The sequence below is a fragment of the Chiloscyllium plagiosum genome, chromosome 26, assembly GCF_004010195.1.
Source record: "Chiloscyllium plagiosum isolate BGI_BamShark_2017 chromosome 26, ASM401019v2, whole genome shotgun sequence".
NCBI classification, from domain to species: domain Eukaryota; kingdom Metazoa; phylum Chordata; class Chondrichthyes; order Orectolobiformes; family Hemiscylliidae; genus Chiloscyllium; species Chiloscyllium plagiosum.
In genome coordinates, this window is record NC_057735.1 from 13,731,654 (window position 1) to 13,753,209 (window position 21,556).

Consider the following 21,556-nt stretch of genomic DNA (forward strand, 5'->3'; position numbering starts at 1 on the left):
TGTTGATGTGGGGAGAAAAAAAATAAGAACAATCACAGACTAGTCTACATTTCAAATGTGTGCCCCTCAAGAGTGCTGTCTCCACATGTTGTAAACAACCTGAACGTTTCCAGCATTTTATTTTTGTATCATATTTCTAACCTATTTGTATTTCTTTTTGTTTTTCAGCAGACAGGTTGTTCTGTTTGTCTATTTGCTCAGTTAATTAAATCTCACTTTTACTGCTAACCCAGTCACCATATGACACAAAAGCACTTCATAAATCCAACAATTCCACTGTAGCAATCCTCAGTACAAAATCAACACAAATTCTCTGCATTCAGCACACTGTAGGTCTTGTACTTTTGAAAAGGATTCAGAGCACAAACACCTCCCAAAATTGACATTGTTAGTAAGTCACTTCATGGTGTGCCTTTGCAGTTTATGACACTATCTCAATCTCTGGCAGTAGTGGAGTGATATGTTCCATCAATGAATTGTCTTTTTCAGAAATAGATAAAACCACTAATCATTGCACAAATACAACATGCTACATAACAGTCTGGATAGATTTAAACAAGAGATATAATGAGCTTCAGAATTAAGGCATCTAAAATCTCACTGCAATAAAATTGGATTTTCTCATCTCCCCACTGTATTGGTGTTTTATCTTACTTTTGGGAATAAGTTGTGTTCCGTAAATTGTTTTGATGGCCCTCAAGAATCTCATTGCAGTAGGGAATGGAGACATCCAGGCTATTGTGATCCTTCCCTTACTCTTGCTTTGAGTTTGCCGATCTGGGTAGGTGGAACACCATGTGGTTCTTTAGCCCTCCTTGACCAGGAGATAAAGAAAAAGTAATTATCCCCAGTTTTAATTACTATCCAGTTGGAAGATAGTTCAGACACTCAACAAACAAAAAGCAAACACATCAAATTCTTTTGATTTTCTTTTAAAAGCAGCAGCATTAGCCAGATTCAATGATAGATACATTTGTAGAGAATTTCAAATGTTTAATAGGCAAAATTTAGAAACACCCAACAGCATCAGCAGTTGACCAGCACCTCACAAGGGGCACCATTCACATGCAGATCTGCCTTCAGCAGGCTGTCTGGTCACAAGCAGCATTCTTGTCCACTCCAGAAGCCCACACAATTGCTCCAGTTGGGGTCAACGGGTCAGATATGGGACATTCTTCTGGTTTAAATTCGCTTCTCAGCCTGTGCTTGCGATGTTGATCCAATGTAGACTTTAACACAAACTGAAATCTATCTCACTAATTTTACAAAGCCGGTAAGTTCATTTGCCAGCATGAACCAGCAAAAGAAAAAGGCATTTACAAAGCCTAAGACAATCTTTCAGTCCTAATCTAAAGCAAAGCAGTTTATCTTCATTGAGCTTGTGACTTATACGGTTGCACAGGAAGACATTAAGAATTTATTTATCAGAACAGAAAATACAGTCAATATTCTGGTCAAGCAGCATCTGCAAGTAAGGAACAGAGTAAACATTCAAAATGACCTTTCATCAGCAGTTTTCTCTCTGCACAGAGACTGCATGTACTACTGAAAATTTGTCACATTTTTTATTTTTATTTCGGATTTTCAACATTGGTTTTGTTTAAAGATTATTCAGCTGTTAGGAGCTGGAGAGTGTTTCTCCTTTGCCACTGAATTTCTAAACCCCACATGACCCACAGTCAGGCAGGCAGTCTGAATCACTCACATGACTTTCAAATCAATCATTGGATGTGCGGTCAAACACAAGGCTGTAACAAAACAGAAACCGCTGGAAAATCTCAGCAGATCTAGCAGCACATGTGGAGTGAAAGCAGGGTTAATGTTTGGGTCCACTGATGCTTCTTCATAAGGCTGTACGTTCCCTTCAGATCTTTGCTGAAAGCTTCCACTCACCACTTGTTTTAAGGTTGCCAAGCTTGAAATTGCAAAAGCACAGAGTCATCTCTTCAGGTTGTGCCATATTTAATTGAATAATTCTACTCCAAAGACATTCCAAACAAGGGAATCAGTGTGAGCAGAGTTGGGATAGTGGGGTTAGAGGAGAGATTAAAAATAACGCACAGGAAGATTTCACTGATCATATTAGAAAAGTGACACCCAGATGTTGAATGGCCACATCTGTCGATAGAGGGGGAAAGCAACAAACCATTTTTCTTGACTACACCTTCTGTTCCTTTGAAGCAGAAAGTACTGTGTGAAATTTTTGCAGCACCTTGAATGATTCCTAGAACATTCCATATTGAACATGTGCTATTTACTTTTGCAAGAATGTGGTTTAGACTGCAAAAAGTAACAAAACATATAAAGTATGAAGTTCATATGCAACTCAATTCAGATTTCCCACACTGAAGTAGTCTATCTAATTCCAGACACAGGGGCCTGTTGCTGTTTCCGAATCTTATTGAACAGCTCCATGTATTGAATAGCTGTGTCTGTTGGTGTATAAATTCCATCATGTTTTGCTGAGAATACAGAAGGCATCCCGGGTGTATGGCTTCCCATGAAACTTTGCATGAATTCCATCATGAGATTCCAACAGTCATTGGAGATAATGCAAGGACAGTACTCCACCTGGAATTTTGAAAAACACAATATTTACTCTTTTATGTAGATCTTACTTAACTGCAAGTTTTCTCTTATGTACGGTCAGGTCACTGCCAGGATAGGCCAAGAGAAGACTAAAACAGATGTCACAGAGAAAGTGGAAGAAGGGATACATGATATCAGGAGTAGGCCATTCAGCCCCTCCAGCCTATTCTGCTATTCATTGAAATCAAGGATGGTCAGTGGCCTAACTCTATATACTTGCATTTGGCCCACCTCCCTTAATACCATTGCTAAACAAAAATGCATTTATCTAGATTTAAAAAATTAACACTGGACTAGCATGAACTGCCCTTCATGGAAAGACTTCCAAACCTCTGCCATTGTTTAGGGACATCAGTCCAGCACCTTTGTTAAACTAAACTAAAGAGTCAGGAGCTATCCAATTTCTTTTTGTAGACCACCCATTCTGATTTCAAGTTTTAAAAAAATCAAATTGTTGTAATTACTAAAAAAGGGACAATTGATTTTCACCTTCCCCACCAATCTCTACCATCCAACATCCGTTTTCCTTTACCCTCCCCATAATCCCATTTGGCACAAGGAGTGATTCAAGTTTGCACATCAAAGGACGGAATCGACACAGATTGCACCTTTAGCCACTCCTGTCACATAGAGTTAACTGAATAAAGTTGCATGGGGGAAGGCACTGGGAACTCACTCAACATGGAACATTTTACCACGCATCTGCTCTATCAAAGCTGTTGCAAACTGCAATTTACTACAAGCATTCTTGTGAGGAACAAACAAGTCTTCACTCAGAAGATATTGTTTAATTACAAACAACGAAAATTCTCAATCTTCCTTGTGACTACCTTAATCTGCACCCACCCACCTCACCCTCAAACCCAGGTCAAAATACCACTTTGCATTTGCAATTATCCAGAATGCTGCTGCCCATTTCTTACTTGCACCAAGTTCTGTGCTTCCTGACTTACATATCTCCGTAGCCTCCTTCAGACTCTCAGCCCTCAAAAGCATCTGTCACCTCTAATTCTGGCTTCTTCTGTATCCTCAATTTTAATTGCTCAATCATTGATAGTCATGCCTTTAGGGCTTGGGCCTCTGAACTCTGGAATACCCTCTATTATACACCTTTCCATCTCACTACCTTTAGCACCCTCATTAGAATCTCTCTCTTGACCAAATACCCCATGGGTAGAGTATACATTGCTTAGCATGTGTTTTGAATTCATAATTTTTATTAGTCAGAGCAATATAGCACAGAAACAACTCATCCGCGCAAACCAGGCATCCCAAACTGACCTATTCCTAATTGCCTCTAAACCCTTCTTATTCATGTATCCATCAAGATGCTTTTTAAATGTTGTAATTATATCCACCTCCACCACTTCCTCACAGTTCCATACATGCACCACTTTCAGCATGAAAAACTTACCCCCGAGGTCCTTTTTAAATCTTTCCCTCTCACCTTAAGTCTATGGCCTCTAGTTTTGGACTCCCCCTGGGAAAAAGGCTTTGGCTATTCACCCTATCAATGCCCCTCATGATTTCATAAACCAGTATATGGTCACCCTCAGCCCCCGACACTCCAGGAAAGAAAGCCCAGCCTCTTCAGCTTCTCCCTGTAACTCAAACCCTCTACAACATCCTTATAAGTCTTTTCTGCACCCTCTCAAGGTTACATCCTTCCTGTAGAATGACGATCAGAATTGTACACAGTATTCTAAAAGTGGCCTCTTCAATGAACTGTACGGCCGTACACAAAATCCCAACTCCTATACTCAATGCTCAGACCAATGAAGGTGGGAATGCCAAATGCCTTTTTCACTACCCTGTGCGAATCCACTTTCAAGGATCTATGTAACAGCACCCCCAGGACCCTACCATTAAATGTGTTCGTGCTGCCTTGCTAAGCCTTACCAAAATGCAACATTACACTCAACTAAACCAATGCATTAAACATGGAAAAATAAAAGTAGGCTTTGAAGAAGAGCAAAGGGAGCACTTTTCTTTTTTAATTATCACATAAACGTAAAGTTAAAACAATATTTTGGCAAAGAATCCTCCAGAAACAATGCCAGGAAAATACAAAGGTGCGAAGAACAAGTACCTGCAGTTGAAATCAATGAACATACCTCAACTGATATGCCACGCACACTTGGTCCCATGGTGACTGTCCCCACCTTTATTAGGAAGTCGCCGTATTGGTAGCGAGGTCCACGGCTCTCTATCTTGCTGCTTTTTGCATTCTGGAAAAACCCCTTCAGTTTGATCATCAACGTGTCAAAGTTTGAGTCTGCCACCAAATAGGGGCCGTTTTCAAAAAGTGCAAAGCAGCTGAGAGGATATTCTGTGTTGTGCATAACATACATGAACTTTGCAGCCTGCCCTGATGAAAAGTAGGATGGATATCATTAGAATTAATGAGCACAAGGCAAAAGAAGAGATTTAAGACCTCGTTACACATCCAGCCTCACAAAGGTCACATTGAGTTCAGGGTGGGTGTTGCAGCTGTCTAACAAAGATGCAATAAATCATGCTCTCTAACACACACACACACAGTATTTAGAGTTCTAACTACACTCTGCAGGAGATTTACATCACTTATTAATTGAGCCGCTTCCTCTTCTGAAGGCACTCACTGATTCAGACTGGCTTAAAATTCCATAGGCATTGGATCACCTGCTGATACTACACCTTGAAAGCTATCCCACAGTTAAATAGTAGGACATGGTAGGCTATTCATCCATGCAAGTTATCATATACATTTTCACAACCCTGTCCTCTCTCTATGCATATGTGTTTTCTACTAAGAGTCAATGGATGGCAAACAAAAACCAGAATTCTGGCTGATTGCCTTCTCCCGAACTCATGAACACCAAAATCAAATGCAGATGCTCATCCTCTGGAGATCACTGGTTGAGGTTTGTTTCAGCAAATGAACATTGAATTCAGTAGATTGGAAACGCTTAAGCAAGACAAAATTGTAATGCAGGAAGACATCAAAATACACTCCAAGTTTATAAAAGAAAATGTTTAATACATATTGCATGCATTGACATTACACGAGTGAATTCACTTAAGTATTTCAAAGGTCTTGCATTATAAAATTGAGAATCCATGCCCAACATCAATAGAAATAGCATTTAAAGACCATGTTCTACTGCATTCCTGAATAGGTAAGCCCATGGCAACATAAGTGATTCTATGTATTATGAAGAGCCACTCAAACTTTCAAGCAGTTCAGTCTTTCAAGGTAGTTTTTATAAACATCTTAGGGACACCAATCTGGTGGCTGTGAATGTGAATTGCTTTAATATTATTGAGGTAATTTTATGTACATCAATACCAGCTGGCATCATACCTATAATGGTTCCTGATGTTTCAAGCAGCTGTAATGAGGTACAGCAGTTAGAAACGCACAAACCAAAATAAGACACAATCCTTTCTTCTGTAAGAAAACCTATCTGCCTTCCGTTCAGCTCTTTGCCAAGTTCCACTTCCAAGGTTGGTGACATTATCTCTCAGCAAGGCTTTGATCATGAAAAATTTGACATTGAGAGCGTTCATGCCAATTTTTTAAATAATCTGACATTCTGATCAAGAAAGCAAAAGAAACCCAAACTTCCTCTCCCCACCTCTAGCCTTTGATTCTTGCTGGGTGCAAAATCTTTGCATGCAAGGGAAAGTAGGCCATTCAGTCCATTAATTAAGACACAACTGATCTGTATTTAACTGTCTTAGTTCAGGGGGCAGTTGAGCGAGCGAGCGAGTGCTTAGAATTCCAGATTTCCAACATTTGTGTGAAGATGTGCTTCCTGACATGACCCCTGACTGGTCTACGTCTAAGTTTAAGGCAATGCCCCTTGTTCTACACTATAAGTGAAAATAGCTTCTCTCTATCTGTTCTTTCAATCAGAAATATTTTGAAATAGATCATTCCTTCATCTTCTACACTCAAATATGCAAGTCTAGTCCACATATTCTATCCTCATAATTTAACCCTATTAGCTCCAGCACTGTTAGGATGAAACAGAAGAAAATCACAGCATGGAAAAGGCCACATGGCTGTCAAGTAGCAATTTAGCCTCATCCAACTCTCCAGCTCCTAGGCTATTTCATTTTACATGTTGAAGGTTTTTTGCTTCTGTCCATTCAATGAGCTTGCTCAGCACCCTCAATTGTGAGTGAAAAAAAATGTTTCTTCTGCGCTCCAGCCCTTCCAAGGCTAATATCTTGTTCCTGAAGTTATGGCGCCCAGAAGTGAACATGATACCATAAATAAAAATAGAAAGCACTGGGAATACTCAGCAGTGTCTCTGTAAAGAGAAGCAGTGATAATCTATTCATCCCAGATTTGAAGTTGTCATTTGAGCATGAAAGCTTCAACAGTTTTTTCGGTGGGGGGGTGGGGGGGGAAGAGAGAGAGAGAGAGAGAGAGAGAGAGAGAGAGAGACTATTACAGATTTACACCACTTGGGAAGAACTGATTTGTCAAATTACTCCTGAATGGCCTAGCTCCAATTTTGAAAATTACTCTTCTTCAAGCCAGTATTTTAAATGGGGACCACTTGAAGCTTCATATACCGGAATAAAACTTCCACCTCATTTTATCCAGCCACTTAAGACAAAGGTCAACATCTTACCAATCTTTCTAATTACTTTTATTGCCAGACAGATGGAGAGCAACCCATTTAGCTTAAAACAAAGGACAGTTTGTTTCATTTAGGAAGTGGATTTAAACCTCCTGGGTTTACAACATGATGTAGAAGAAACTGCCATTCAACTGTTTGTGTTACACGAAGGTAGTAATATTTTCTGTCCACCACCTCAGAAATTGAACTACAGAATGACGTAAGATTTTCAATCATAGATTTTTCAAGTTTGCAGCAATTATTCTGCTGCTGTCCTCCTCCTATCTTTCTGGATGTTAAGCACATTAAGATGAATTATCGATTATCCAACTTGGAAAAGAAAATGAAGTCAGAACTAGATTAGAATATAGATGCTTATGATGTGTGCAGACATGATGGGCTGAAGGGCCTTTTTTGTATGTTGTAACAACTCTGATTTTAAATTGCCTGTTTTATTCCAGACACACTCTCCCTTTCAAACTTAACACTTAAGTTTGTGTGTGTTTGAGGTCATGTTTTATTATTTCTTTTTCATGTTAATGAGTAATAAAATTCCACTGCATTTTACTCAAGAAAAACTCACAAACTTGCAAACCTTTGGCAGGTATTGAGTTTTGTTAGTAGTGTGATACTGCAGCTTGCAAAAAACAACCAAAAAATCTTTGTTGCAGCCAAATCAGGGATTAGGAAAAATGGACTGATTCTGTCCCCAAAACAAAAACCTGGTTATAACAACATCTAACTTGCACCATCTTGTGAAACAATTCAGAGAAATTGCTCAGAGAAAAGGACAGGAACATTTTGCAAAACTTACTTTATGTATCAATTTTCCAAGTCAGCAGTTTGTGAAGTTACACTGTCCGTAACAACAATATGCAGTTTTCACTGTTCTGATTGGCTGTTAGGTCCATCTGGTGGGCAAAGATTGGCAAACGTTGATGCACCTGGCACGCAGGGGTCAGCAACCTGTGGCAAATGGCTGATTGCCAAAGACTAGGGGCAGCAGCAGGTGAAGGAGGTTGGTGGAGAAATAAAACAAAAGGCAAGGGGAACTGAAGAGCAAAGTACAAAGCATGGGACAGAGGCAGTGGGGGGGGGGGGGGGGGGGGGAGTCAGAAATGCATAGAAAGAAGCGTGACATGGGAGTGTTGAAAGAAGTGGGACAAGAAGGATAGAATTAGGACTTACAAGTGTTGCAGCAAAGATGCCAACTTTGCTTCAAAATGTTTTGCAGGGCTCTGCAGGCTGTGAAAGTGTGTCCCTTTATATTTTACACCATGTGAAGAAATGATCACAAATTACTACATGGCAGAAAAGGACTCCTGGGTCTTCAGTATTTGTGACAGTTACCTGGGATGGTTACAGTTGGTCCTGCATGATAGGTTTCACAGTCCACGCAAAAGGTCCCCTGCTTAACAGCACCCAATAGCTCCAGTTTTTTGGTGAGCATCTCCACTGCTTGCTGGACACTCTTCCCCTCAACTGCAGGAATCTGGGAAACGCTGCGAATGAGAATCAGCAGATCAACAAAACTCAGCACAGATTCACCTGCAGCATTTTAAGTTTGGGAGTAGAGAGAGCAAAGGAATGAGTTTTGCATTTCCATTCTATTCTTTCACCTCACATCCTGAAAGATCTCCCTATCTGTGGGATACAGATGCATAAGACGTTTTCGAGTCCAGTGCAAAAGGTTGAGCAGGCTATTCAAGCATCATAGACATCTTTAATCAAGGTTCAGATATATGACAATCTCTGGAACAGGTGGGATTTGAACCTGGGCCTTCTGTCTCAGAAATAGGAATGCTACTGTTCCCCACAAGAGCACCCTTAAACCCAAAGCAAGAACACACCATTGTCTGATAAATTAAAATCAAAGCTCACATTTACCTCAACTAAGGAAGCTAAACGTCCCAATTACCTGATGTACAGAGCTGGAAAATCCTCCTGAAAAATAACCATTTCAATATTGCAATTAATCACTACTTGACTAGAGTGATCCATAGGGCCATCAGGCTGCTTTCAATAAAAGTTTGGGAGGTGGTGGGGGTGTTAGTGTGGGCAGGTTTACTAAAGACAGCATTGTCCTTCATATGAGCACACAAATCCCATTTCACAATTTGTCACAGTGGAATCTGTGCCCGAAACGTCGAATCTCCTGTTCCCTGGATGCTGCCTGACCTGCTGTGCTGTTCCAGCAATAAAGTTTCAACTTTGATCTCCAGCATCTGCAGACCTCACTTTCTCCTCCTAATCTGAATGCATGACCAACAGGTTTTGGGCCCAGTACCGTTACAGCAGTTATTGTACCTTGGCACTGATTAGGAACTAATCCTAATACTTGCACAGAGAAGGGGCTAGCCCTCTCACAAATTTCTGATGCAGACCCCTTACAACAGGCCCTCAGATACACAGCTTTCCTTTCACTTTGTACAGTCAGTATCCAGAGGGAAAAAAAAATCACTTGATTAGTGACTATTGGTACAAACCAAATCCGTTAGGAAGCAGGAAATGAGAACTGTCTGATCCAATCAGATCAATTACAAACCAGGAATAGAAACTGACAGAACCAACCAGATTGGTTTGAGGGTGAAACTGGAACCTGTACAAATCAGATTGTGTGTTACTTAAAACAATTGAGGTCATAAATTCTAAGCATAAGAAACAGGAGCTGGTGTCAGCCATTCAGCCCCTCGAGTCTGCCCCAACATTCAATCAGATCACAGCTGATCTTCTATCTCAGTTTCCCCACACTATTCCCATACCTGTCCATTCCTTAACTATCCAAAGGTTCCATTTCATCTCACCTCAATTATGTTACTGACCCTCCATAGCTTTCTGAAATGGAGAATTCCAATGATCCACAACTCTTTGAATGGAGGAATATTTCCTCATCGCAGTCCTAAATGGTTGACACCAGTCTGAAATTAGGATCCCTAGTTCTAAATTGCCCAAGCCAGGGTAAATAGGTCCCAGCATCTCTCCCTTAAGAGTTGTGTGTTTAATGAAACCACCTGGAGTGTTGCTGAACAAAGAGACCTTGGGGTGCAGGTTCATAGCTCCTTGAAAGTGGAGTCGCAGGTAGATAGGATAGTGAAGAAGGCATTTGGTATGCTTTCCTTTATTGGTCAGAGTATTGAGTACAGGAGTTGGGAGGTCATGTTGCAGCTGTACAGGACACTGTTGGAATATTGCGTGCAATTCTGGTCTCCTTCCTATTGGAAAGATGTTGTGAAACTTGAAAGAGTTCAGAAAAGATTTACAAGGATGTTGCCAGGGTTGGAGGATTTGAGCTACAGGGAGAGGCTGAATGGACAGGGGCTGTTTTCCCTGGAGCGTCGGAGGCTGAGGGGTGACCTTATAGAGGTTTATAAAATCATGAAGGGCATGAATAGGATAAATAGGCAAAGTCTTTTCTCTGGGGTCAGGGAGTCCAGAACTAGAGGGCATAGGTTTAAGGTGAGAGGGGAAAAATATAAAAGAGACGTAAGGGGCAACCTTTTCGCGCAGAGGGTGGTACGTGTATGGAATGAGCTGCCAGAGGAAGTGGTGGAGGCTGGTACAATTGCAACATTTAAAAGGCATTTGGATGGGTATATGAATAGGAAGTGTTTGGAGGGATATGGGCTGGGTGCTGGCAGGTGGGATGAGATTGGGTTGGGATATTTGGTCGGCATGAACGGGTTGGACCGAAGGGTCTGTTTGTGTACTGTACATCTCTATGACTCTATGACCTCTAATTCTTCTAAACTCTGGGTAATTTAAGTCTTGTTTACTCTATCCCTCCCCAGACAAACACCTTATTCCTGGATTTTTCTTTTGTGTGTGCTCTAAAACAGGTGTATTGTTTCTTGGATAAGGCAAGCAAATCTATATACAACATCCCAGATGTATTCTCACTGAGCTCCTGTACCACTCCACTATACAAGGGTGGCAACTACTGCCTCACAGTGCCAGGGAACTGGGTTCAATTGCAACCTCAGGGAGTGGAGTTTGCACTCTCTCCCCATGTGCAGGTTTTTCTCTGGGTGCTCCTGTTTTCTCCCACAGTCCACAGATTTTGCACGTTAGGTGGAATGGCCATGCTAAATTGGCGCATGGAGTCCAGGGATGTGCAGGGTTACAGGGATTGGGACGGGGTGGGGGAGATATCAGGGTGAATGCTCTGTGAAGGGTTGGTTTGAACTGTTGAGGATGGGCCGGATGGCCTGCTTCCACACAGTTGGGATTCTGTGACTTGTACATTCCACTGTCTTAGGGGTTAACATTTGTTTCTTCTTAAATATTTGCTGTACCTATGTGTTAACTTTTAGTGATTAAAATGACTCTCAAGTCCCTCTGAACATCAATATTTCCAAGTACCTCAACTTTTTGAAAGATATTCTGCCTTTCAATTCATCCGAACAAAAAGCAAACAACTTCACATTTTCCCACATTATCCAGTAGCATGTCTCAAAACCAGCTACTCAGGACCAGGGCTATGAATGAATTGAATCAGCATTATTGTCAAGTGTACTGACATGAGTACAGTGAAAGGTTTACAAGTCACCATTTATGCGGTATCTTAAGTACAAAGGTACATAGGTACAGATTCGTCAGTACAAATTCTTAGGAAGGAGAAAAAAAGAAAAATAAGGAAATAAGAAATCCAGCAGTACTGACCTTCGAAAGTACATCCCCCCACCCCCAATAAAAGAAAAGCTCGGCACAGAAGCTAGTCAGCATGCCCAGCCATTATTTTACACAGAGTAATTATTAAAATTCCTTCCCTGATGGCATTGTGGGTCTACCTACAGCACATTGACTATAACAGTTCAAGAAGGGAGCTCATCACCACCACCTTCTCAAAAGGGAACTAGGCATCAGCAATAAATGCTGATCGAGCCAGTGATTTCCACGCCTCATGGGTGAATTTTTTTTTAAAAGTGCTCACGGCAGCTTGGCTTCTTAAACTGTATTCATACATCACCAGTTTTTACTTAACTGGAATCTGAGGCATTGTACCAGTATTCCAACTAGCATGTGCGCGAGACTCACTTCACCCATCCAAATCCTTTCACAGCCTGTGTTCCCTTCCCCATTTAGGAAATCAAAATATACTATCTCCGCTGGCCCCCTTTACTTACCTGACTAGTTATACCCTCATAAAAAACTTATTGCTGGCTAAATACCATTTCCTTTTCATAAATCAGCCATGAAACAGCTTTATTACATTACGATTTTACAACTCCCCAATTATCATGCCTCAACTATTAGATTTCAGAATTTTCCTGAGTACTGATAAAAGGATAACTGGATATAATTTCTCTCACCTGCCTTTTTTTGAATAACTGTTCAACCTATGGGACTGGTCAGAAGCTAGGGAATTCTGGAAGAATTTGCAAAATGATTGAATAGCTTTGAACACTTGTGGTGTATTCATTCCCAAAAACACTTATAACTCAAACTACTGAAATTCTAAAACCTTTTCTTCTCCCTGATAAGTTTTTATTTGCAGCTTTCGCAATGGTAATATTGTAGTTATTAGCTTCTAGGCTTGAAGAAATTAAATTCTCTAAAGATTAAAAATTTTAAAAAGTGTACAGAAGAGATTTATGTGATTTGGTTTGATGTATTACGGTTACGTACCTAGGTACAGTGAAAAGTTTTGATTTGCGTGCAGTACAGGTAGATCATACCATATGAAGATCATAGGGTGATTGAATGGAGAAAGGAATACAAGTTAAGGCTGCAAAGAAGGTGCACAAAAAGCAAGATCAACGTTGGATTTGAAATTTGAGCGGTCCATTCAGAATTTACCAGGATGTTACCAGGAATGGCGGGGTTGAGTTATAAGGAGAGGGTGGATATATTAGGACATTTTTCACAGCAGCATGTCAGGTGTCAGGTTAAGAGGTGACCTTATAGAGGTTTATAAAATAATGAGGGGCATAGATAAGGTGAATTTCCCTAAGTGGGGGGGGGGGGGGGGGGAGAGAATTTCAAGGCGATGGTGCATAGTTTTCAGTGTAGGGGATTTCAACACTCGGGGCATATTTTTCAGGTGAGAGGAGAAGAATTTAAGAAAGACATAGGGGCAATTCTTTCTTAAAAAACAGAGTGATTTGTGTGCGGAATGAACTTCCAGAGGAACTGGTGGATGCAGGTACAGTTACAAATTTTAGAAGACATTTAGATATGTTAATGAATAGGAAACGTTTGGAGGGATATGGGCCGAGTTTAATTTGGGATTATGGTCGGCATAGGCTTGTTGGGCCAGTATGACTCTATAAGTGAAATATGTCTGGGCAGGAATGTTTTAACTGGCTTTACACAACTAATCCACTGTATATGCAGAATTTTTTAAAAAAATAAATCAGGGGGAATTGATGTTGGAATGATCTAAAAGCAACCAGGAGATCAACTTATTTAGGATTACACTTGGTGTGTTGTCTACTTTGATGAGCGATATAGACTAGTGACACGTTTCAGTAGCCACTTCTGTTTCTGTAACTTTGAAAGCTTTCAGGCTGTTGAAAGTAACTAAAAATAACTTTACAGTGTCAGAACAAAAACTCAGCTTGTTACTTTGCAGTAAAGAACCTCCACCATAAAAGCACTGGCATTCTCTGGAGAGAAATAAAGCAATACAACAGACTGCAAATTCAACACTGGAAACAGTCAGATCCAGTTCCCTGAAGAGAAGTAGTGTTTTTTTTTGTCAAGGTTCATCTTGAGCAGCTCTGCCACAAAGAGCTTTGTGCCCTACGGGTTGTTCTCAAGGATGCACATTGTGACATTATTAAATGTAGCTGGAGGACTATCAACCTGGTGAAAGATACCCTTTGGACTGTCTGAAGCTTCATACAATCACATGATAATTATAGTGCAGATGGAGGCAGTGTGGCCCATTGTACTGCTCCAGTTCTCTGAATAAGCATTATAACTCAGTGCCCTTCCCTTACTTTTTTTTGCCATTAATTTGAATAGCATTTCTATTTAAATAATCATCTAATGCCTTGGTCTGTAGGCTGGCCCTTCAGTGCAAAACATTGCTCTCTATCATGCTGCAGACTGGCATATTCCAAGATCCAGGGCTACATGTTGGTGGGACACACGGAAGCTTGAGAGAGTCCACAGAGGTGCTGGCTGGTTGTGTCTCTATCTGCCTGTGTGTCTGTTTTTTGGACAGATCGCTGTCTAAGGCCTTTCAGTCATGATATACTGAGGGATTGTTAAACAGTAGAACCTACCATGCTGTACACCTGACAAGGAATGTACACTGTGAATATCAAAAGTATTGAACTACATTGAGACATCTCAGAGTGGAACATGGTTTAGAATGAGAAGTTCATTTCTATGGCACTTTCCAAAATGTTTGATTTGATGGCATTTTATCATTGGCATTCCTAACATGGAATGCATATTGTACATATTAGTACAATTACAATTGTATTGAAACACCCGAGAGTGGAACAGGATGAATGGAGGTGACAAATTTTGTTGTAAATTTTGTAATTTAAGTAGAAAGGGCTTGTAATATACTTTTTTAAATTCCATGAATAATACATATTTTGGAAAAGAAAAATGGAATTCCCTGAGCAGACTGTGAAAATCATCTGGTAGAACATCTCAACAGCAGAATTTTCAAACAAAATTAAGACCTTGTTTGACCAGCAACAAGTTCTGCAACACAGAACGGAGTGCTCTATGTGCACACACTAAGATAAACAACAACTGCTGCTGTACGACCATCAACTCAGTGACAGCTGCACTTTGGATGGCCCAAAACTTCCCCGAGCTCTAGTGCAAGGAGTGCCCATGACAAAGTGTTGCAGACGGGCACTTTCCAAAAGGGCAGGACTACATGCTGACGGATGCATACAGCCAGAAGCAGCAGCTGCAAAGGCTCATCTGGGAAAGAAACAAAATCAAGGCCTCCTGCCATTTTACAACAAGTGAGTGGAAACCAAGTTAAAAATGGTTCGAATACTTAACATGAATTGGATATAAATTTTAGCTCTCATTGTATTGAGAGGCATCTCAAGAGTGCCACATATTACAAGCCCTTTACTATACTTAATGCAGTATCAGCTCCACATTACTATGTGCTGCTCCTTTACAAATTTTAAGAATAAAGTATATTTTTAGGGAAAAATAAAATCAAATTGAAAATTCAGGTCCCCTTATCTACTCCTACAGAAAACATTGTTGAGCACTAACTACTACAACTAAGAAAGTGAAATTAGATTGACTAATATTCCCAGCAACAGGAAATGAATCAACAGTCAGAAGGCCAAAAGATATAGCTGTTAATAATTAGCGACCTTCTGAAGCACCACAGTATGTTTTACAACTTCATCCTTCATCTATATAGCGCCTCCACTATAATAAAATGCCACAAAGCACTTCACAGGAGCATTATAAAATAAAACAGGACATTGAATCACATAAGGAAATAATAGCTCAAATAACCAAACTCATGATCAAAGAAAGGTTATGACAAATACATTAAGGACAAAAGGGTAACAAGGGAGAGAATAAGGCCCCTCAAAGATCAGCAAGACGGCCTTTGTGTGGAGCCGCAGGAGATGGGGGAGATACTAAACGAGTATTTTGCAGCAGTGTTTACTGTGGAAAAGGATATGGAAGACACAGAATGTAGGGAAATAGATAGTGACATCTTGAAAAATATCTAAATTACACAGGAGGAAGTACTGGATGTCTTGAAACACATAAAAGTCGATAAATCCCCAGGACAGACAGGAAGAGTATACTTAAGAGGGAAATCAAGAGAGCAAAAAGAGGACATGAGATAGTTTTGGCAAATAGAATTAAGGAGAATCCAAAGGGATTTTACAAATACATTAAGGACAAAAGGGTAACAAGGGAGACAATAGTGCCCCTCAAAAATCAGCAAGGTGGCCCTTGTGTGGAGCCGCAGGAGATGGGGCAAATACTAAATGAGCATTTTGCATCAGTACTTTCTATTTAAAAGGATATGGAAGATCTAGAATATAGGGGAATAGATGATGACTTCTTGAAAAATGTCCATATTACAGAGGAGGAAGTGCTGGATGTCTTGAAATGCATAAAAGTGGATAAATCCCCAGGACCTGATCAGGTGTATCCTAGAACACTGTGGGAAGCTAGGGAAGTGACTGCTGGGCCTCTTACTGAGATATTTGTATCATCGATAGTCACAGGTGAGGTGCCGGAAGACTGGAGGCTGGCTAATGTGGTGCAAATGTTTAAGGAGGATGGTAAGGACAAGCCAGGGAATTATAGACCAGTGAGCTTGACGTCAGTGGTGAGCAAGTTGTTGGAGGGACAGGATGTACATGTATTTTGAAAGGCAAGGACTGATTAGGGGTGGTCAACATGGCTTTATGCGTGGGAAATCATGTCTCACAAACTTGACTGAGGTTTTTGAAGAAGTAACAAAGAGGATTGATGAGGGCAGAGTGGTAGATGTGATCTATACGGACTTCAGTAAGGCGTCCGACAAAGTTCCCCATGGAACACTAGTTAGCAAGGCTAGATCTCATGGAATACAGGGAGAACTTGCTATTTGGATACAGAACTGGCTCAAAGGTAGAAGACAGAGGGTGGTGGTGGAGGGTTGTTTTTCAGACTGGAGGCCTGTGACCAGTGGAGTGGAACAAGGATCGGTGCGGGGTCCACTACTTTTCATCATTTATATAAATGATTTGGATGTCAGCATAAGAGGTATAGTTAGTAAGTTTGTAGATGACACCAAAATTGGAGGTGTCGTGGACAGCGAAGAAGGTTGCCTCAGATTGCAATGGGTTCTTGATCAGATGGGCCAATGGGCTGAGAATTGGTAGATGGAGTTTAATTTAGATAAATGTGAGGTGCTGTATTTTGGGAAAGCAAATCTTAGCAGGACTTATACACTTATCATAAGGTCCTCGGGAGTGTTGCTGAACAAAGAGACCTTGGAATGCAGGTTCATAGCTCCTTGAAAGTGGAGTTGCAGGTAGAATGGATAGTGAAGAAGCCATTTGGTATGCTTTCCTTTATTGGTCAGAGTATTGAGTACAGGAGTTGGGAGGTCATGTTGCAGCTGTACAAGACATTGGTTAGGCCATTGTTGGAACATTGCATGCAATTCTGTTCTCCCTCCTATTAGAAAGATATTGTGAAACTTGAAAGGGTTCAGAAAAGATTTACAAGGATGTTGCCAGGGTTGGAAAATTTGAGCTATAGGGAGAGGTTGAATAGGCTAGGGCTGTTTTCCCTGGAGTGTCGGAGGCTGAGGGCTGACCTTATAGAGGTTTATAAAATCATGAAGGGCATGAATAGGGTAAATAGACAAGGTCTTTTCCCTGGGGAGGTGGTTTCCAGAACTAGAGGGCATAGGTTTAAGGTGAGAGGGGAAAAATATAAAAGAGACGTAAGGGGCAACCTTTTCGCGCAGAGGGTGGTACGTGTATGGAATGAGCTGCCAGAGGAAGTGGTGGAGGCTGGTACAATTGCAACATTTAATAGGTATTTGGATGGGTATATGAACAGTAAGAGTTGGGAGGGATATGGGCCGGGTGCTGGCAGATGGGACCAGATTGGGTTGGGATATCTGGTCAGCATGGATGAGTCGGAACTCCCCCCGACCCCAGCAATAGGAAAACTGATATTTTGAGTCCAGAACCACCCAATTGAGTAACTGAGTCTGTTGATGTCACACATGGTACAGGAGAAAAGGGAGTGTTGGGCAGCAAACAGTGGGAGGGTGGGAGTGAAAGATCATATAATTAAACCTCCAGGATGCCCTCTGGCCCAAACTAGTAACATTACTTGGGTTCCATAGCAAGGATATTGGCAATAGCTTTAGAATATTGAATACTATGCTGCCTCGGATCATTGCTGACACGAGTCAGTTTATTCACTTAAACCTGTTGCGTGCAATAGTTAGGATTGTCAATGAAAGTAAGCAGTTCTAGTGATATGATATGACATTTTATGTTTTTAAAATATTTACCCTTTCAAGGATAGTTGTGGTATGCACCACAATGATAAAGGATTGAAAACAGAATTTTTTGGACAGCATAACGCTGAAATTCTAAAGAAATAAGAGTCAAATCATTGGTATTCATCAACGTTTAGCAGTTCTTGCTATCAACAGCACTTTGATAAACTTCAGGTTAGATAATATTCTAACTACAAGTGAGAGTAAAGATATGTTAAGATAGTGCCTTGCTGCACTCTCACAGAATTATTTGATGGTGATTTCCAAAATCAGGATTGAGAATCTAATAGCTGGGTAATTTCCAGGTCGAGAGTGCGGTGCTAGAAAAGCATCTGAGGAGGAGAATTGACATTTCGGGCATAAGCCCTTCATCAGGAATAATTTCCAGGTGGCCAACCCCATGCTATAACATGTCTTTATTCAAGGGATTGGCTGTGTGTGGCAGGGAGATAAAACCAACTTTTGCTGACATCTACATGGACAGATATTTGACATTATATAAAACAGCAAGGGCTAGAGAATCCCTCATGCAATGTCACTTCAAAATGCAAAAACTCGAACTGGTCCACTGCTCAGCATCTCATTATGGGAACCAAGCTTTATCAGGACGTGGTAGCAGTCTGTGGAGTGCAAGTGGCAAAGGCAGATGGCAGCCATGAAGGACCTTGCCACTACTTTGAAATAAGCAGACATCACCAGAGGGTCAGGTGCCTAACCATGAGCTTATGTTGCCAAATGGCCAAAGTGAGGGTGAAGATGCATAATCATCATCTGACTCAATTCCCTTCCTCGACATCTGTTTCCATTGCTGAGGATAGGGCTGGCCACCGATATACACTGCAAACCCCTGACTCCCACAGTCCCCTCAACTATAAATCCTCATCCTATGCTTCCTATAAAGACTCTATTCTATTCTGCCAGTTTCCCAGTCTACATTACAGTGAGAAAGGTTGTCCAGGATTGCAAGGAAACTTGATCATAATGGACTGAGTGGCAGATAATTTGGATAAATGCAAGGTATTGTATTTTGGAAAAACAAACAAGGGTTGTGTTGGCAGGATTAGACCAACTCTCCACGCTTCAGGCTCACTGCCTTTATTCCTGAAGGGCTTTTGCCCGAAATGTCGATTTCGAAGCTCCTTGAATGCTGCCTGAACTGCTGTGCTCTTCCAGCACCACTAATCCACACAACTTTGCATGTGTCTACATGCTAAAAAAAAGGATTAGAGAAACTCAGCAGGTCTGGCTGCATCTCTGGAGAGACAACGAGTTAATGTTTTGAGATCAATATGAACAGTTCATGAGTCAAAACCCTAATGCTTGTTTCTCTCATGACAAAAGGCCCTTTGACTTGCTGAGTTTCCTGAATTTTATTTCAGATCGCTGGCATGCATAGTACTTTGCTTTTATTTTCCTGCACCTCTAATGACCCCTTCAACCCAAATGCCTCTGAAACGTAGAAAATTGACAGCTGCGACAGAGGTCATTCGGTCCCATTGTGCCCATGCCATTTTCCAGATCTTGGTCTGTAACCCTGGAGGTTGTGGAACCACAAGTACAATTTATATATATATTCATGAGCGTGATGAAGGTTTCTACCACTGTCACACTTTCAGGTAGTATATTCCAGACCCCCAGCATCCTCTGGAGACAAAAACCAACCCAACTCCTTGTCCAATTTACAACTCAGAGCAGAAAGTGCAAAGCAAGTCTCGAATCTTAGTCCCTCTGTGAGGCCTAAATATGCATGTTGATTCCAGTTACACTCACGTCTGATAGTAGAGGGGAACTGGTCAGAATCTGTAATTGTGTCAGAAAGAAATCATTTAAGATAAAAACGGACGAATCCGACACAAGCATTTCACCTTAGAATGATTTGCAATGAGTTAAGCAACTTAGATATTCCACATTCAAGAAATGCTGGAGGCTCCTGACAAAGAGGGATGCTTTGACGTCTTTTTTGCTCTATATAATACAAATTTAACACGTGAAATTGTCTTGGAGATCCCAGGTTACTGAATGCTCTTGAATTCAGTTCTGGTTGCCTTGCTAAAGCTCAACTCCCTCCCCCTGCACTGACAGTTCTTTTGAATAAAGAGAGTTCATGAAAAAGGTGCCTCTCACCAGGTAACACCCATCCTCTCGGCTCCGGCTCTTCCTCCAACTCTGCAATCCTTCAACACCCTCCTGAGTCACCTCCTGCTGCTAAGATACGATCACAATCTCCCTCTTTCCCTTTTAGCGCCAATACTGCACCATCCTTCACCTCCTCCCTTGCGCTGTCCGCACCGCGACGATCGCAAACCCTCCAAGAGGCGTCTCTCACCTCACTCAAAGTAACCCTCCCGCAACCGCGCCCCTACTGGACAAATGGCTCTCCCGCAACCGCGCCCCTACTGGACAAGTGACTTTCCCACAACCGCGCCCCGACTGGACAAGTGGCTCTCCCGCAACCGCGCCCCGACTGGACAAGTGGCTCTCCCGCAACCGCGCCCCGACTGGACAAATGGCTCTCCCGCAACCGCGCCCCTACTGGACAAGTGACTTTCCCGCAACCGCGCCCCGACTGGACAAGTGGCTCTCCCGCAACCGCGCCCCTACTGGACAAGTGACTTTCCCACAACCGCGCCCCGACTGGACAAGTGGCTCTCCCGCAACCGCGCCCCTACTGGACAAGCAGACCTCCTAGCTGCAATTGCTCTCCACAATCAGGGTTGAACAGGCATCCCAGCATTAAAGATCCAGGGCAGACAAACATCCCCTGCCCTTGATGACAAACTTGATCACGACCTCATACCAACCTTTGAGAGTAAGGGAACTATTTAAAGCAAAATTAAACACGGTTTAAAAAAAATGTTCCATCTACATTGTTTTCTACAATACTGCTGGGTTAATGGTAGTTTTCTTTTCCCTAGGATGGGGAATTTCAAGTCTAGGGTACACATTTTTTAAAGTGAAAGAGATTTAACAAAGACGTGAGGTACAAACCTTTTACACAGATAATGGTTAGCGGTGGAATGAACTTCCTGACAAAGTGATGGATGTGTATAAAATTACAATGTTTAAAAGACATTTGGATCAGTAGAGTCATAGAATCATTGAGATGTACAGCACGGACACAGACTCTTCCGTCCAACCCGTCCACGCCGATCAGATATCCCAACCCAATCTAGTCCCACCTGCCAGCACCTGGCCTATATTCCTCCAAACCCTTCCTATTCATATACCCATCCAAATTGCTCTTAAATGTTGCAATTGTATGAGCCTCCACCACTTCCTCTGGCAGCTCATTCCATACACGTACCACCCTCTGAGTGAAAAGGTTACCCCTTCGGTCTCTTTTATATCTTTCCCCTCTCACCCTAAACCTATGCCCTTTAGTTCTGGAATC

The 21,556-nt window shown here is 41.5% G+C and overlaps 1 protein-coding gene across 3 annotated transcripts; it reads right to left on the minus strand.

Moving 5' to 3' along the window:
* Positions 1-976: 976 nt before the first annotated feature.
* On the minus strand, positions 977-20,485 carry med20 (mediator complex subunit 20). Of its 3 annotated transcripts, none has more exons than XM_043716550.1 (4): positions 20,290-20,485; positions 8,553-8,704; positions 4,704-4,957; positions 977-2,571 (listed from the first exon to the last, which is right to left on the minus strand). In XM_043716550.1, the coding sequence occupies exons 1-4, from the start codon at positions 20,301-20,303 to the stop codon at positions 2,356-2,358; spliced, it is 636 nt and encodes a 211-aa protein (XP_043572485.1). In that variant the 5' UTR covers positions 20,304-20,485; the 3' UTR covers positions 977-2,355. The 3 variants fall into 3 exon arrangements, with proteins under 3 accessions (XP_043572485.1, XP_043572487.1, XP_043572486.1); XM_043716552.1 differs by lacking the exon at positions 20,290-20,485 and adding an exon at positions 8,017-8,113 and having other exon boundaries at positions 8,553-8,644; XM_043716551.1 differs by lacking the exon at positions 8,553-8,704.
* Positions 20,486-21,556: the final 1,071 nt, after the last annotated feature.

What these genes read in the sequence shown, in the direction of transcription:
- med20 (XM_043716550.1), bottom strand. An exon ending in ACCAACTGTAACCATCCCAG is followed by an intron (nt 4,958 to 8,552) that starts GTAACTGTCACA and finishes ACTTTTCATCAG; the next exon opens with GGCAGGCTGCAAAGTTCATG. An exon ending in TGCGTGGCATATCAGTTGAG is followed by an intron (nt 2,572 to 4,703) that starts GTATGTTCATTG and finishes TCAAAATTCCAG; the next exon opens with GTGGAGTACTGTCCTTGCAT.